This window comes from Mustela lutreola, chromosome 6 (assembly GCF_030435805.1).
Source record: "Mustela lutreola isolate mMusLut2 chromosome 6, mMusLut2.pri, whole genome shotgun sequence".
Classification (NCBI taxonomy): Eukaryota; Metazoa; Chordata; class Mammalia; order Carnivora; family Mustelidae; genus Mustela; species Mustela lutreola.
In genome coordinates, this window is record NC_081295.1 from 21,052,262 (window position 1) to 21,071,018 (window position 18,757).

The 18,757-nt window shown below is 35.4% G+C and overlaps 1 protein-coding gene across 3 annotated transcripts in view; it reads left to right on the forward strand.

The window, feature by feature from the left end:
- Positions 1–18,757, forward strand: part of REV3L (REV3 like, DNA directed polymerase zeta catalytic subunit) — a 187,099-nt gene that overhangs the window by 145,281 nt on the left and 23,061 nt on the right. For all 3 annotated transcript variants that reach the window (XM_059176830.1, XM_059176831.1, XM_059176832.1), the window contains exons 22-25: positions 4,610–4,751; positions 6,424–6,668; positions 7,636–7,744; positions 9,608–9,814. In XM_059176830.1, the coding sequence (XP_059032813.1) occupies positions 4,610–4,751; positions 6,424–6,668; positions 7,636–7,744; positions 9,608–9,814 (703 nt within the window). The remainder of the gene's footprint in view (positions 1–4,609; positions 4,752–6,423; positions 6,669–7,635; positions 7,745–9,607; positions 9,815–18,757) is intronic.

Genomic DNA, 18,757 nt, shown 5'->3' on the forward strand with positions numbered 1-18,757 from the left:
AGAAAGAGGAGGAAGCAGGCTCCCCGCTGAGCATAGAGCCCGATGCGGGGCTTGATCTCAGGACCCTGAGATCATGACCTAAGCGCCCCAAGAGAATGGCATAATTCTTTAACAACAAAATTACCTAACAAAATTCTACTTTGTCACATTATTTTTTTAAAGATCACAATGTCACATGCAGCCAAATGTTTATAGCAGCAATGTCCACAATAGCCAAACTATGGAAAGAGCCTAGATATCCATCATCAGATAAATGGATAAAGAAGTTGTAGTATAGGGCGCCTGGGTGGTTCGGTGGGTTAAGCCACTGCCTTTGGCTCAGGTCATGATCTCAGGGTCCTGGGATTGAGTCCCACATCGGGCTCTCTGCTCAGCGGGGAGCCTGCTTCCTCCTCTCTCTCTCTGCCTGCCTCTCTGCCTACTTGTGATCTCTCTCTGTCAAATAAATAAAATCTTTAAAAAAAAAAAAAGAAGTTGTAGTATATATATATACACACACATATATATATATATATATATATACACACAATGGAATATTATGCAGCCATTGAAAAAAAAATGAAATCTTGCCATTTGCAATGACGTGGATGGAACTAGAGGGTACTATGTTAAGTGAAATAAGTCAAACAGAGAAAGACAATTATCATATGACCTCACTAATGTGAAGAATTGGAGAAATAAGACAGAGGATCATAGGGGAAGGGAGGGAAAAATGAAGCAAGATGAAACCAGAGAGGGAGACAAACCATAAAGAGACTCTTAATCTCAGGAAACAAACTGAGGGTTGCTGGAGGGGAGGAGGGTGAGAAACATTGGGGAGAGTATTTACTATGGGGAGTGCTGTGAATTGTGTAAGACTGATGAATCACAGACCTGTACCCCTGAAACAAATAATACATTATATATGTTAATAAAAAAAAATAAAGACCACAATGTAATTCCATTCTCTTTTTATACCATTGTGGCGACCCAAATAGGACTAGAAAGTAGGATTGAAGGTGATCTTATTTTCTTTTTTTAAAGATGTATTTATTTATTTTAGAGAGAGAGCAAGCAGGAAGGAGGAGTAGAAGGGCAGTGAGAGAGAGTGTTCCAAGCAGACTCTGTGCTAAGCACGGAGCCCAACACAGGGCTTGATCTCATGGCCCTGAGATCGCAACCTGAGCTGGAACAAAGAATAGGTCATTTAACCAATGATCCACCCAGGTGCCCTGTGAAGGTGATCTTATTTTAAAAGATTGCTCTTTTAATTTAAAAAGTCCACTTTTTAAATACTTTCAAAATGTCAGGAAAGATAAGGAGTGATGTCAGCAAGATGGTGGAGTGGGAAGCCATAGATCCTCTTTCCCCTATAAACACACTGATTCAGCAACAATTCACAGACAAACTCCCTTTGTGAGAAATCCAGAAACTAATTGAAAGACTCCTGTGCCCTGGATGAATGCTGAACCAGAATCACCAAAGCTGGAGGGAGATTTAAGACACCCTCTTACCAGAGTCCCTGCCTCTGGCTCAGAGCCATATGATCACAAAATGGCCCCCAGCTCTCTGCTCCCACAGAAGAAGGATTGGTTCGCATATCGGCACCCCAACTTTTCCAAAGGGGCTCTGACAAGTTCACCAGTCTAGCTGCAGAGCCAAATGGAGATGGTGGTATGGGCTGATAGATGCCATAGATCCTTCTCCACTGCTTAGCACAAAGTGAGTGGATGACAAATACCACCTCTCAGCTTACCCCTGGAGAGAGAAAGAGATCCGTGCATCCAGTACCCTAACTCCTGTACAGCTATACAGAGAACTGCCGTCTGTCTTTCCAGTCTTGGAGCTCTGACAGGTTCAACAGAAAAAAGACAGTGGTTTGGACTATCAGACACCATAACTCCACCTTCTGCTCAACAGAGAGTAGGTAAACAGAAACCACAACTGCCCGCTTCTACCTGGAAAGTGAATGAGTTGGTAGAGGCCCCCAGAATCTCTGGCTGGAATGAGTGGTGGAGACCTCCTATATGAGGCTAGTCCATGACTGGGAGAAGTGCCTGCTTTGTCTAATGTGGGACACCAGCATGGAAAGTTGAGGAAAATGAGGAACCAGGCAAAGATACTCCATACAAAGGAAAATAAATATCCAGAAACTGACCATAATGAAGCACTTACATGATTATTACATATTAATATATATACTGTACCAAATATACATATTATACAGTATTATTACCTTGACAGTCTAAAAAATACATTAAAATGTGATAGAATTTTTTACCTGTCAAACTAGTAATCACTTAAATATTATAATCCCCAATGTTGGCAAAGATGCAAAGAAAACAAGCACTTTATCATCATTAGCTTGAATGTAATTTATTAAAGCCTTTTGGAAAGCAGTATGCACTACATATTAAAAACTAAACCATAACAGACCTTTTGACCAAATCTAGGAATTTATCTTTTTTTTATATATATTTTATTTGGAAATATTTCAGTATCAGTTCATAGACGTAGCTATGAAGATGTTCATCACAGCATTTTTTATAGTAATGAAAGATACTCAATAACAGAGCCATTGAATTATGTTATAATTGTAATAGTATATTCAATAGATATAAAAATATATAAGCATGTAGAAATAGTCACAATATATTGTTAGAAATGCAACTTATAGAACATTTCTTTTTGTCTATTTAAAAATTGAATATAAAATTTTTAAGACAGGTTTTTGTTTAATTCTTTTTAACAGTTTTACTCAGAATTCACATACCGTATAAGTCATCCATTTAAAGTGTACAGTTTAGTGATTTTCATGTATTCAGTTGTGCAACCATTACCACAGTAAATCTTAGTATTTGCATTACCCCAAGAAGGAACCCTGCATCTCCTAGTCATCACCCTACTGTCCTCCCTTCTCTGCCCCCATCCTTATTAATCTACTTTCTTTCTCTGCAGATTTGCCTGTTCTGGATATTTCCTATAAAAAGATTCACGCAATATGTTGCCTTTTATAGCTGACTTAGTGTGTTGTTCAGATTAATTCATATTGTAGCATGTGTCAGTACTTCATTTCCTTTTATTGCCAAATAATAGTCCATCATATGGATATATATCACATTTTGTTTATTCATTCATCAGTTGATGGACACTTGGGTTATTTCCACTTTCTGGCTATTTCGAGTAGTGCTGTTAAGAACATTTGTATTGGATTTTTGTGTAGATGTATGTTTTCATTCTTGGATATATACTGAGGAGGGGAATCAGTGAATTCTATAGTAACTCTATGTTTAACAGTTTGAGGAACTGCCAAACTGTTTGCCAGTGCAACTGCACTATTTTACATTCCCACCAGCAGTATATAAGGGTTATAGTTTCTCCATACCCTCTCTAATACTTGTTATTATCAGTCTTTTTTATTATAGGGTGATTTTTTTCCTTCATGTTCATTTTCCAGTATTTTCTGTATTAGTCATGTATCATGACTTTTAAGACTTTTTTTATTGAACAGTTATATGACTGTATTGTTCTAAAAGCCATGTAATTAAAGGTTGCAAAATATTTGAACGTTACTTTCATTAAATGAATGAAGTTTATTCTTTTTAATATACCTTTAGATCATTTTTACATTTTATTTTTTATTTTTTATTTTTTTTTTTTTAAAGATTTTATTTATTTATTTGACAGAGAGAAATCACAAGTAGGCAGAAAGGCAGGCAGAGAGAGAGAGGAGGAAGCAGGCTCCCTGCTGAGCAGAGAGCCCGATGCGGGACTCGATCCCAGGACCCTGAGATCATGACCTGAGCCGAAGGCAGCGGCTTAACCCACTGAGCCACCCAGGCGCCCCTCATTTTTACATTTTAATACTCAGTCAAAACTTTTGTTCCTAGGGAGCCTGCTTTCTCCTCTCTGCCTGCTTCTCTGCCTACTTGTGATCTCCATCTGTCAAATAAATAAATAAAATCTTAAAAAAAAAAAAAAAAAAACTTTTGTTCCTGGCTTTGGTGGAAGGTTTTTTGTTGTTGTTTGATTATTAACAACAAAGGCAGGGTAAAGAGATCAATTTATGTAAAGATTTAAATCACAAAGAACAGAATATTTGTGTGTTCACAGAAAATACTGATTTGACATATATTTACCCCAGGTATAATCTCATTATTTTCCTAAATCATCAATAAATTACTGTGTTTCTTCCCATGAACAGTTAGTAGGCATGCTTTTAGGCTGGTATTGGTAGTGATAACCCAAAGCCTCCACATTCTTTAAAAACCTATAGAGACAGTGCATTATAATTGTATTATTTAAAAACCTATAGAGACAGCAGTAGCACCTAAGAAAGTGTTAATTTCTTATAATAAAAATAGAGTAACAACAAGCAAAATACTGAGAATAATTATCCTTACAAGTACTACTTTAAAGTTGGTGTATTTTCACTAGGTTTTATGCCTTTGAAATATATGAAATTTTCTAATGTTTAACTCCTTTACATATTTTGCTAATGGCTCACATCATGACTCCCTAGTTAAATCCTCGTTTTTAATGTGTAGGTTTTGGCAAAATTAAAAGTACTAGTTTCAAGCATCCACATTTTTCCCTAATGTTCATAGCATGGATTCTCTTTTTTTAACAGATGGAAAATGGTTGATCACTATATTAGCCGTGTCCGTGGAAATCTCCAGATGTTAGAACAGCTGGACCTGATTGGGAAAACCAGTGAAATGGCTAGACTTTTTGGCATTCAGTTTTTACATGTACTGACAAGGGGTTCACAGGTAGGGAATCAATTTTCTTACACACTTGAGAGTTCTATGTGAGTGACATACTTTTGTGATATTTGCGGTAATGTGATATTTTGAACTTTCTATGTGGTACTAATATATAGCTGATTAATCAAATCTTATCATTTTATTTTCTGGAAAAGCTCTAATTTCACTTAACAGCTCCATTTTTTATTTTCTCTCCATGTCAACTTTCTGACCACTGCTAAGTTTTTCATGCTGTTAAAAAACTAAATGACTGTGTCCCTGGGATGATATTTTGATCCTGAGTATTGTCAATGTGATTAGGGAAGCCTTCAAAACCCCTTAAAACTAGGGAAGAAGCAGCAAAGAAAGTCTGCCTGTCTTTTGTTTTACATTCCTAATTTCATCATGTTGTAATTCCCAAATAAAAGTTGAATGTAAAAAGGAAGAGGATTTGGGAATCAATATAAGTAACTGTATCACTTTTTTAAGAAGTTAAAAATAGGATCTTAGAAGTAATTTAATTCATAAGTTTTTAATTAATTATATGAGAGATTTTGTCAAATGCATCACCCAAAAAGATTTCATGCATTCATTCAATAAATATTTATTTGAGTACCTTTAGTGTGTTAAATAAACACTAGGCATCAGGGATACTACATCCATTCACTCAGGTTCCTTACCTCATAGAGTCTTTTATTTTTAATTATTTTAATTAGTGTAGGTCTGTAACATTTCTCCATTCTACCAATTCACTAAATATAGCAAAAATAGAGTTCTAATTACTTTGGCATGTTTATTAAAAAGCAAAGTATGTTTATTTAATTATATTGCTTATAAGCTATTTGTACCCTCCACAAATTTTTTAAATGATTTGAGCTAGCTTTATAATAAGGGGCAAAGATACTTGAAAACAACATGAGAACATTTCTGTGAACCCATTCTGGCTCTTGTGAGTGCTTTCCTTTTCTAATACTCCAAGCCATCTACTTAATAGTGGTTATTATAAACAATCAGTAATTGTTTGATTTAATTTTGTTAGGGACTGGTATGAAGTTTACTACCTTTCAATTCTGAAATCCTTGTGTTTCCTTCTTGGAAAATTGGAATAACATTTATCCATCTCAAGTCTCCTGACTTTCATTCTCTAATTTTCTCAAATAAAGTTCTCAGAGATCATTGGCCAACTTTTCAATGCAACTGTTAAACTATACAGTCTTTGCCACACTATGTTTATTATACATAGATGTTTTTAAATATAAAAAGAAATCTAATTTTGTCTCCTGTCTTTCCAAAATTTGACTTGTTGTATAAGTTATTTGATGTATTTTACAGCTTTTATAAAAGTTATAGAAATATAGGAAAAGGATTTATGAATGTCTTTTATAGGCACCTGAAAACTGACTAAATAACCCATAGTCTACAACTGTATTATAAAAACGTATCCTTGGTGCACCTGGCTGGCTCAGTCCATGAAGCATCCAACTCTTGACCTCAGTTCAAGTCTTGATCTCAGGTCCTAAGTTGAAGCCTCATGTTGGGCTCCATGCTGGGTATGGAGCATACTTTAAAAACCTATAAGAATGCAGCTTTATTCAGAAGAGGAGAACATCCCCTAAATGATTATCATATATTCAGAGACCAATATATTTCTATTTAAACTGTTTCTTCTTTTCTTCCTACTTCCCCTCTTTTCCTGCAGTACCGTGTGGAATCAATGATGTTGCGTATTGCTAAACCAATGAACTATATTCCTCTGACACCTAGTGTACAGCAGAGATCCCAAATGAGAGCTCCACAGTGTGTTCCCTTGATTATGGAGCCTGAATCTCGCTTCTACAGCAACTCTGTTCTCGTTTTGGATTTCCAGTCACTATATCCTTCGATTGTGATTGCATACAACTACTGTTTTTCCACCTGCCTTGGCCATGTGGAGAACTTGGGAAAGTAAGGGTTTTTGGTTTTTTGTTGTTGGTTTTTTTTTTTTTTTTTCATATTTGTAATTATGTTGTTGTGCTTTGTACTTCTTACTAAAATTAGACTTTGAGTGTCTCTTTGTACTTGATACTGTCCTTTTGAGCAAGAGCAAGATGAATGGGCTATAGCACAGCTAATTCATTCTTTGTAGTTACCTTACTAATTGACTGGATAATTTGTATGACTAATTCAGCATCATGAATGGATGACTCGTGAATAGATCAGTCTTGCAACTTATTTGTTTCATTCTCCATGTACATCCATTTCAGTGGAATTGTTTGAGGATTATGATCTCCTATCTCCAGCTGTCATCTCCTCTTAACCTCTTAAAAATAGTCAGTGATATTTTTAAGTTAAATTGTTAAGTGTTGGGTTTTATTTACTCATGTCAACCAAATTTTATAAACTAAATGAGAATAACATTTTTAATGTTCAAACGAGTATATATTATTCTCATAAGAAATACAGAGTTTTCCTTTATAATGATTTTTATGTATTTAAAACCAAGTTACAGTGTTAGCCTAGAGCATACTCATTCCTTCATAGAAAATATTCATGGAAATAATATTAGTAATCCTGTCTTTTTATTAAGAACAGAAATTTGGAAAAGTTATTTAAAATATTTTTATTTAAGGCTTAAATTTTTCTTTAAGGAACTTAGTGTAAAGCGGTCACATGTTGAGTTGAAAGCTGGTATTCAGTATAGATATTGCCCATAAGTTTTAGGATAATGCCATTTAAGAAGGTTTCTTTTAATAAATTGTGAATATTTAAAGAACTGCTATTTGGTAATATACCAATTACGAAGTAAATTAATTCATGTTTAGAATTCACTTGAAAATGAATTTCTACTGGAGTTCTTAGATTCCTAAAATTGTCTAGTATCACTGTTCTATGATTTGAGAAAGTATTTGCTTAATGTTTTCTTTCTTAATAGGTATGATGAGTTCAAATTTGGCTGTACCTCTCTAAGAGTACCTCCAGATTTACTTTACCAAATTAGGCATGATATCACAGTGTCCCCCAATGGAATAGCTTTTGTCAAGGTAATACTCTCTTGTAAGTGAAAGGTATCGACTGTGGCTTAATATTTGGAGAGCTGATGATTTAGATTATATCCTGTTGGCATGTAAAACAAAGAAAAAAAAAAAACAAGTTTGCTTGAGTATATTGTGTTAAAAAGTAAAGATACATGAATCTGCTAAGAAATTACTTTTTAAAAACCAGTTACCTTGTTTTGCATGAATTTAGATTTAAAGTCTTTTAGCTGTTAGATTTTAATTTTTAATGAAATACTGAAAGAAATAAATGTGTATATATACTTTCTGACCTCTTTAGAATCTGAGATTTAAATAGCTGTTTGACAGTCACTACAATGTTAACTTATAAAGATTCAGATCGCTTTAATGTGTAAACTCTACTAATTGTTCTTCTACATTATTTTAAATTAAGGCTATCTTAGAAATGATACTCTAATGTATTTATTGATTGCATTTTTAAGATATCCAAACTAAAAATAGGGTCTCTTTTTTCTCTCCCTTCTCTCCCCTTAAAAGAGACCAAAGAGAGCCTCATAAATGAATAAATTAAAGACAAATAGGAGAGAGATCTAGGAGAAGATTATATTGCCTCTCTTATGCCAACTTCATTCCTTTCTCCTTTTTTCCTATTTCTTTACCAGTGAGTCTGACTGTAATCGTGGTACAGTAGGGCAGTTGATGGTAGCATGGACCCCACAAGCCCTCAGATTCATTCTGATGTACTTAGAAAAGTAGCATCATTTTCTACCAGTAAGAGGATGCTGTGTTCAAAGAGTACCCTAAAATTAGATATTTAGATAGGGAAATTCTCACCAGAGACTTCATGACCTGTTCCTTTTTGGAAAATATTACCTCTTTTAACATAATGACATATATTACATTTTAACATAAACATTATGACTGCTTCATAAGGTACACAGAATGAATTAGAGGTTAGAATATGTTTTCATTGTCACATATGTAGTGGCTTGTTATATTATCTCCCTTTAACAGTATTTTTAAAATTTGCATCTACATTTTGACCCAAAATGTAAAGCTTAATAAAACTAAGATTTTTTTAATATTCAGAAGTGTGATTATCCTTATACCTAAGATTTTAATTGTTCAGTCCAACATGCATTACCTTGCACGTGTCTGTGAATCATCTTCAAAGTTAATACTGTTTTGTGGTTTTTCATTCCTACTGGAGTTCTCATAAATTCTCCCTAGTCTTGATTAATACAAATGATTTTTTTATTTTTTTTGGCATCAACAAATTTTATCACCTCACTATTCATCCCCTCTTCCAGATTGCTAATAAATATAGGCCGGAGGGGATGGCTTAGTGGTCTAAGCATCACATTTGAAATACCTAGAGTCCCTGGAACTGCAGGTTTGAATGTCAGCAGAGTCAACCCAGCTCATCATTCTTCCAAGGTAGATAAATGGAGTTCCATGCAGATTACTGTGTGGGGTCATTAGGATGAGATCTTTAAAAACTGAGGTTTGTTATGAGTGATACAAATCCCATGTGTCTTTCTGAAAGAGTGGGGGTTTGGATCAAAGTTTTGAACAAAATTTCCCTCTGAACTTGTTGTATGGTCTCTTATGCGCTAGTTGACCTCCTCCTTCCTGGAGGTCTCTGAACTCACATGGTAGTGCTACATTAGATTTATGAACATTATAGGAACCATTTAGGAGAAAAGTCCTCTTCAAAAGAAAGAAAATGTGATGATTTTGTATTGATGGCCACTGGCCCTGTGGCTGCTCAGTTGTTAGTATGTTTCAATTCATGACAGATAGCCATTGTTAAACTTTGTGCTTCCTTCTTAATTATTTAAATCTATAACTTTTAAGGGATTTTAAATATTCTTTTTTTCTTTATGATAGCCTTCAGTAAGAAAAGGTGTGCTACCAAGAATGCTCGAAGAAATTTTAAAGACTAGACTCATGGTGAAGCAATCAATGAAGGCTTACAAGCAGGACAGAGCCCTTTCCCGAATGCTGGATGCACGTCAGCTAGGACTTAAGCTTATAGCAAATGTCACATTTGGCTATACAGCTGCAAATTTTTCTGGAAGAATGCCATGCATTGAGGTAAGTGATAACAGATCTGTAGTTTTTTCAAGAGACTAAAGCAGCATTAAGTGAATATCTGATCATTGAAGTATTTTGTTTTGTTTTGACTAAAGAGTTTCATTTCCGTGATTTAAGATTGGTTTTGTTCAAACTGGAGCTTGTATACATACAAAATCTTATGGGTTTTAGGGTTTTCCTCTATGAGAACTCTTCATCATACACAGTTTCTCCATATCTAGATGAGCACACTGTAGCAAACTATTAGCATGAGATTTAGTGCCACGTTTATAGCAGCATTTACAACAACCTTCATACTAAATAAGTCCTTTTAATGTATTGACAGATCTGATGCTAGGTTGGCCTCTCCAAATGTCAGAATAACCAACATTCTGTGTTTACTAATGTACCAGTAGATATGAAGCAAAACCTTTGTTTTGCAGAGGTAGTTGCAATTGAAAGATACTTTTCACAGAATAAGACTAATTTTTTGCTATATACTAAAGGTGTTAATTTAACATAAATACAATCTAGTGTGACAAGAGTAATGCAGTAACATACTAGTGATTAAGAGCAGAGTAGATTTATTTTATTGGTGATCTTTTTATGCCAAACAAAGGTCCAGCGTGTCAGAAGCTCAAAATTATCCGTTTCTCTCCACAATAAGTAAAAAGCTAAACATACTAAAAAATCAACTCTTCTTAGATGTGTCAGAGAAGTGAGGTCACAGGCAAACCAGTACCCCCAAAACTGAAGAGTCCAGTAGGTAAATACAAAGAATCACAACTTACAAGAGCAGAAACCCAGACACACACACCTCTGCAGGAACCAGTGCTGAGGAGGGGAAAGTGGGTAAATCTGACAGATTAAGACCCCAGGGGACCCAGTCATCGGGACCCCTACAGTTTTGTGACTTTTACCTCTGCGAGCTCAACCAGGTTCTCAGAGGTTTTCTCTCACAGAAGAAAAATTCCCCTGTGCTTCTGGCAAAGGAAGGGGAAACCATTTTGAAAGACATCAGAGTGTTCTGTTCTTGAGAAGGTCCACCTTCAGGGATACTATTTAACTGGAGCCTAACTGACCTGAGAGAAGGGAAATACCCAGTTCCAAGTGCACTGGCCTTCCATGTGGAGAAAAGGAAATATACCAACCCACTCTCCATCCTGTCCCACCAAAGATGGGGAAAAAAACAGAAGCACATGTGAAGTCTATAGTTTAGAGGAACAGTTTCACTGAAAGAGTAAGACCTACTCATAGAACTATAGAATACTTCCTCCCCCACAGATGACCACCATATTATTAACGATCTATTTATGGCAGTCCTTTTTACCTGATGTATCCATCTATCAAAAAAGTAAGTAAATAAATAAAGACATACCAAAAGCCAAAAAACACAGTTTGAAGAGACAGAGCAAACATCGGAACCAAACTTAGATGTGGCAGGGGTGTTGGAATTATCATACTGCAAATTTAAAACAACTGTTAGGATGCTAAGAGCTCTAATGGATCAAGTACACGCGTGAAAGGACAAATGAGCAATGTAAGCAGAGACATGAAGACACTAAGAAAGAACCAAAAAGAAATACTAGATATCAAAAACACATTAATAGAAATGAAGAATGCCTTGTTAGTAAACTAGATGTAGAGAGAAAGAATCTGGATTGGAAGAAATCTCCATCCAAACTGACAAAACTAGGGGCTCCTGGTGACTCAGTGTGTTAAAGCCTCTGCCTTAGGTTTGGTCATGATCCCAGCGTCCTGGGATCAAGCCCTGCATCAGGCTCACTGCTTGGCGGGGAGCCTGCTTCCTCCTCTCTTTGCCTGCCTCTCTGCCTACTTGTGATCTCTGTCTGTCAAATAAATAAATAAAATCTTAAAAAAAAAAAAAAAACTGACAAAACTAAAAAGTAAAGAGAAAAAAAGATGAAAAAAAAAAAAGAATATCCTAAAACTGGAGCAACTACAAAAGGTGTAACATTCATGTAATAGGGAGTCCAGAAGGAGAAGAAAGAAAGGAACAGAAAAAAATGTTTGAAACAGTAATGACTGAAAATTTCCCAAAACCAATGTCAGACCCCAAACCACAGATCCAGGAAGTTCAAAGAACACCAAACAGAATAAATGCTCAAAAAACTAAACCTAGAGATACCCTCTTCATACTATAAAAAATCAGTAGTAAAATTAAAATCCTAAAAGAAGACAGAGGGGGAAAAATACCTTGCCTATATGGAAGCAAAGGTAAGATTTACATCCACCTTCTCCTCTTAAATCATGTAAGCAAGAAGAAAATGGAATGAAATACTTAATATTGAGAGAAAAATACTCCAACATTAAAATCTGTACCCTGAAAAATTATTGTCCAAAAGCAAAGGAAAAATGAAAACTTTCTCAGACAAACAAAAATTGAGGGAATTTGTTGGCAATTGACCTGCCTTGTAAGAAATGTTACAAGAAACTCTTTAGAGGGAAGAAAAATGATAGAGGTCAGAAACTCAGATCTACATAAAAAAACAAAACAACCTCAGAGAAGGAATAAAGGCAGGTAAAATAAACACTTTTATTTTTCTTACTCTTAATCTAACAGATTATAATTTGTTCAAAATAATAGCAACAATGTATTTGATTATGTATGTTTGTATGTATGCTTATGTATAAGTAAAACGAATGACAAATGACAAAAGGGTTTGGAGGAATTGGATTATTTCATCATTATAAAGCACTGCACTACTGTGATGTGGTATAGTAGTATTTGAAAGTGGTATATTGAAAGTAAATGTAGGGCGTCTGGGAGGCTCAGTGGGATAAGGCCTCTGCCTTCAGCTCAGGTCATGATCCCAGCGGCCTGGGATGGAGCCCCATATCGGGCTCTCTGCTCAGCAGGGAGCCTGCTTCCTCCTCTCTCTCTGCCTGCTTCTCTGCCTACTTGTGATCTCTCTGTCAAATAAATAAACAGAATCTTTAAAAAAAAAAAAAAAGTAAATGTATATTTCAAAATCAAGGCAACAACCACTTTTATAAAAAGTAAGATAATAATTGGTATGTAAAAAAGAGAAAAGGGAATCATTTCAAAGAGTCAAAATCACAAAAGGCAGAAAAAGAGAGGAAAACGAAAATAAGGAACAAAAAACAAGGGCAACATACAGGAAAAAATAAGATCAGTAAGGATGTAGTTGAACTCAGCAGCATCATCAACTGAATATAGTGGGTATTTATAGAATACTTCATCCAGCAACACTCAAATATGCATTCTTCTTAAGCTCGCATGGAACATGCACCAAGACACACCACATTGTGGGTCAAAAAACACACCTTAACAATTTTAAAAGATATAAATCATATAGTGTCTGCTTTCAAAGCACAATGCAATTAAACTAGAAATCGATAATAGAGAGCTGGAAAAATCCCCACATGCTTAAGATTAAATAACACATGGGTCAAAGAAAAAAATATCTTGAAAGAATTTTTTTTTTTTTTTTTAGATTTATTTATTTATTTATTTATTTGACAGAGAGAGATTACAAGTAGGCAGAGAGGCAGGCAGAGAGAGAGAGAGAAGGAAGCAGGCTCCCTGCTGAGCAGAGAGCCCGATGTGGGACAGTGCCCCCAACCCCTGCATTCTCCAAGTCTATGGTTTATCTTTACACACTTGACTGTTTTTTGCAGAGTGGAAAATTACTTTAATGAAATACAACTTATCAATTCTTTATTTCATAACTGTGCCTTTGGAATTGCATCTAAAAAGCCATTACCAAATCCAAGGTCATGTAGAATTTTTCCTATGTTTATCTTCTAGAAGTTTTTTTTTTTTTTAAAGATTTTATTTATTTATTTGCCAGACAGAGATCAGAAGTAGGCAGAGAGGCAGGCAGAGAGAGAAGGGGAAGCAGACTCCCTGCTGAGCAGAGAGCCCGATGCAGGGCTCTATCCCAGGACCCTGAGATCATGACTTGAGCTGTAGGCAGCGGCTTAACCCACTGAGCCACCCAGGCGCCCCTTGAAAGAAATTTTAAAATATTTTGAACTAAAGGACAACACAACTTATCACAATTTGTGGGAATCTGCAAAAGCAGCAAATAGAGGAAAATTTATAGTATTGAATCCATTATTTAAAAAGAAGAGACACATCCAAAACTAATCATCTAAGCTTTCACCTTAGAAAACTAGAATGGAAAAAAATTGTATCAATTCTCTACAATCTCTTTCAGATATTACAAGCAAAAGGAATACTTTATCATTCATACTGTGAGGCCAGCATGATCCTAACACCAAAACCAGACAAAGACATTACAAGAAAACTACACACCAATATCTCTCATGAACATAGATGCAAAAATTTTCAATAGATATTAGCAACCCAAATCCAACAATTTACAAAAATGATTATACATCACAACCAAGTGGAATTTATCCAGGTATGCAAGCTGGTATAACATTCAAAAATTATCTAATAAGATCTATCACATCACATACAGGGTAAATAAGAGCCGCATGATCATAATAGATGTAGAGAAATCATTTGACAAAATCCAATATCCATTCATCATAAAGATCCTAGTAAACTAGGAAGAGGGGAACTTTCTCAGCTTTCTAAAGAATATCTACCCCAAAAAAGCCCACAGCTAAATACTTAGCTATGAAAACCTTGAATCTTTCCCACTAAGATTAGGAACAAGGCAAGGATAACCCACTACTTTTCAACATCATAAAAGAATTGGAAGTTAATGCAGTAAGACAAAGAAAAGCACATAAAAAGTATACAGATTGGGAAGGAAAAAATAAAAGTAAAACTGTCTTTGTTACATATGGCATAATCCTCTCTGCAGAAAATCCAAAAGAATTAACAAAAAAATCCTCCTACGCCTAATAAGCAGTTATAGCAGGGTTGCCGAATATAGGGTTAATACAACAAAACTCAGTCATTTCCTGTGTACCAGCAATGAACAAATGAAGTTTGAAATTAAAAATGTAACACCATTTATATTAAGCACCCCCCCAAAATAAAATACTTTGTATAAATCTAACAAAGTATGTATAAGATCTCTATGAGGAAAATGACACAACTGGTCAAAGAAATATAAGAGCTAAAAAAAAGGAAAGATACGCCTTGTTGATAGATAAGAAGTCTCAGTATTGTCAAGATGTCAGTTCATGTATAGATTGAATGCAGTCCTGGTCAAAATCCCAGCAAGTTATTTTGTGGGTATTGACAAACTGATTTCAAAGTTTACATGATGAGGTAGAAGACCTAGGATAGACTACACCATTTTGAATAATAAACTCCGAGGAATGACAGTACCTGACTTCAAGACTTACTAAACTACATTAATGAAGGTAGTGTTGTACTGGCCAAGGAATAGTAGTGGAACAGAATAGAGATTACAAAAATAGACCCACATAAATATAGACATCTGATCTTTAACAGAGGAGCAAAGGTAATATAATGTATTGACAATAGAAGATAGTCTTTTCAATAAATGGTGCTGGGATGACTGTATATCCACAATCAAGAAAGTCAATCTAGACAAAAATCTTACACGCTTCACAAAATTAACTCAAATTGGATCACAGAACTAAATATAAAACACAAAACTATAAAACTTTTAGAAGATGGGGTGTCTGGGTGGCTCAGTGGGTTTAAGCCTCTGCCTACAGCTCAAGTCATGATCTCAGGGTCCTGGGATAGAGCCCTGCATCGGGCTCTCTGCTCAGCAGGGAGTCTGCTTCCCCTTCTCTCTCTGCCTGCCTCTCTGCCTACTTCTGATCTCTGTCTGGCAAATAAATAAATAAAATCTTTAAAAAAAAAAAAAACTTCTAGAAGATAAACATAGGAAAAATTCTACATGACCTTGGATTTGGTAATGGCTTTTTAGATGCAATTCCAAAGGCACAGTTATGAAATAAAGAATTGATAAGTTGTATTTCATTAAAGTAATTTTCCACTCTGCAAAAAACAGTCAAGTGTGTAAAGATAAACCATAGACTTGGAGAATGCAGGGGTTGGGGGCACTGACCCCCTCCCCCAGAGTTGAAAATCCATAAATAACTTTTGTCCCCCCCAAACTTAACTACAAATAGTCTACTGTTGACCAGTAGTAGCCTTACTGATAACATAAACAATTAATACATGTTTTGTATGTTATATATATTATATGCTGTATTCTTTAAGTTAGAGAAAGGAAAATAGTAAAATCATAAGAGAAAATACATTTATAGTACTATATACTGTTTTTATTGAAAAAAATCCACATATAAGGGAACCCCTACAGTTCAAGCCTGTGTTGTTCAGGAGTCAACTGTGTATATACCACATTTTCTTTATCCATTCATCTGTTCGTGGACACTTAGGTTGCTTCCATGTCTTGGCTGTTGTAAATAATGCTGTAATGAACATAGGGGTGTATGTGTCTTTTACAGTTAGTGTTTTCATTTCCTTCAGCTATATACCCAGTAGTGAAATTGCTGAATCACGTATTTCTGTTTTTAATTTTTTGAGGAACCTCCGTATTGTTCTCCATAGTGGCTGCATCAATTTGTAGTCCCACTTGTGGTGCACAAGGATTCCCTTTTTCCCACATCCTTGCCAGCACTCCTTTTCAGGGAATTTTTACTTTATTTTTCTCATGACTTTCCATAATCCCAACCATTGCCTAAACTGTAAAGCCAGTCATTTTCCTTTTTTAAAATCTAATCTCAGCCCCGTATTGGAGTAATGTTCAAACTAGGAACCATGGCACAAAGTAGCAGAATCACTTTTTTTTTTTTTTAATAAACATATATTTTTATCCCCAGGGGTACAGTTCTGTGAATCACCAGGTTTACACACTTCACAGCACTCACCAAAGCACATACCCTCCCCAATGTCCATAATCCCACCCCCTTCTCCCAACCCCCCTTCCCCCAGCAACCCTCAGTTTGTTTTGTGAGATTAAGAGTCACTTATGGTTTGTCTCCCTCCCAATCCCAACTTGTTTCATTTATTCTTCTCCTACCCACTTAAGAATAAATGTTGCATCACCACTTCCTCATATCAGGGAGATCATATGATAGTTGTCTTTCTCTGCTTGACTTATTTCGCTAAGCATGATACACTCTAGTTCCATCCATGTTGTCGCAAATGGCAAGATTTCATTTCTTTTGATGGCTGCATAGTATCCCATTGTGTATATATACCACATCTTCTTGATCCATTCATCTGTTGATGGACATCTAGGTTCTTTCCATAGTTTGGCTATTGTAGACATTGCTGCTATAAACATTCGGGTGCACATGCCCAGCAGAATCACTTTTAATTTAATAATCACTCCCTCCTTTCCACCACCCCTGCCTCTCATTCCTGCCACTGAGTCCTTCCCACTACAGGGTCTTGGGGGGCAGGTGTGTTGCTTAAATGGGTCAGAGTAGGCAGCGGGAGGTAGACATTTAGGATCAGTATGTGTATGTCTCAAAAGCATATTTGACTCTGACACTAGATCGCTCACCCTTCCGGCTATTTGCCTTCACATATTTTAAAGTGTATCTTGTTTTGAAAGTGACAACAGATGACATTGAACATTTTATTCAAACTTGAATTTCAACTAGATAACATGATTTTTTAAATGTCTCAGGAAATAGTTCACATTCTCAGGGTTTTCTGTTGCACTAAAGGTCTCAACAGAATTCATGATTCTTATAACCAGATTAAGTATCTGCTACCAGTTTTTTAAATTTATTCCTTTGTTCATTTAATATTTCCTTTTTAAAACAGCTATAAACAGTGTTTTATGAGCACAGCCTTTTAAACACTTACCCAGTCCTAGTTCAGGTGATTTGAATTTTACAGTAAAAGGAGGATGATTATAACTTTTGTTTGCTTCTTTACACAAAAGTGCATGATTCTTTAAAATTTTAAAAGGAATGCTCCATTTATGCCAAAGGGTAATTTTCCCCAATTCTTAGTTTTTGTGAGTTTAATAAATGAAGAAGCAGCCCCATGCTGGTCTCCTTAATTTACTTAACTGTAAAGTATAGTCCTATTTGTCAAGACCTACCATCCTTTTGTTTTGATAGTTTATGCCCTGATCTTTGTTTAAACTCACTAATGACCGATGAAGGTACCCTTTTTAGGGGCACCAGGCTGGTTTAGTTGGTGAAGCATACAACTCTTAATATCAAGGTAATGAGTTAAAGCACCATGTTGGATGGAGAGATTACTTTAAAAAACAGAAAAAAAGGAGCACCTGGGTGGCTCAGTTGGTTAAGTGTCTGCCTTCAGAGCTCAGGGCATGATCCCAGAGTCCCAGGATCAAGCCCATTGTTAGGCTCCTTGCTCAGCAGGGAGTCTGCTTCTCCCTCTGCAGCTCCCCGGCTTATGCATGCGCTTGTGCATGCATACTCTCTCTGTCAAATAAGTAAAAATCTGAAAAAATTTTAAAGAAAGTACCCTTATTAGACATATATCTGCCTACTTAATTTAAATTGAACACTTGTAATATATTTTCCATTATATAATTATACATTTTTCTTTGTGTTCTTTATTTTCTAAAAATTACATATAACCAATCACTGAGATTAAAGTTCAGTGTTAACTTTAATGATACTGAAAGAAATTATCATAACACTACAACAGAAAAATTTTGGAAGATATACATATACACATTCACGCACATACACAGAATAAGTCCCTGGCTAATTGGTTATAAAGTCATTTTAAAAATTCCTTAAATAAGGCTAATTCTTCCAGGAATTATGAATCTATGTACCTTGTATAAAGTGCAGTCCATTGTACTTAAAACTAATACACTCAGAGGTGAGTCTGTGTATTGATTGGTTCCTTTCTTTAAATTCTTCACTTTATTTTCTTCTTGAGTCCTTATAAAAAGAATGATGACACTGAAGACTTTTGTTTTCTTTTTGGTTCTTTTCTCCTTATTTCAATTTTAGAAATATTTGGTAATGAAAAGTATTGTTAGTCTATTGATTTATACT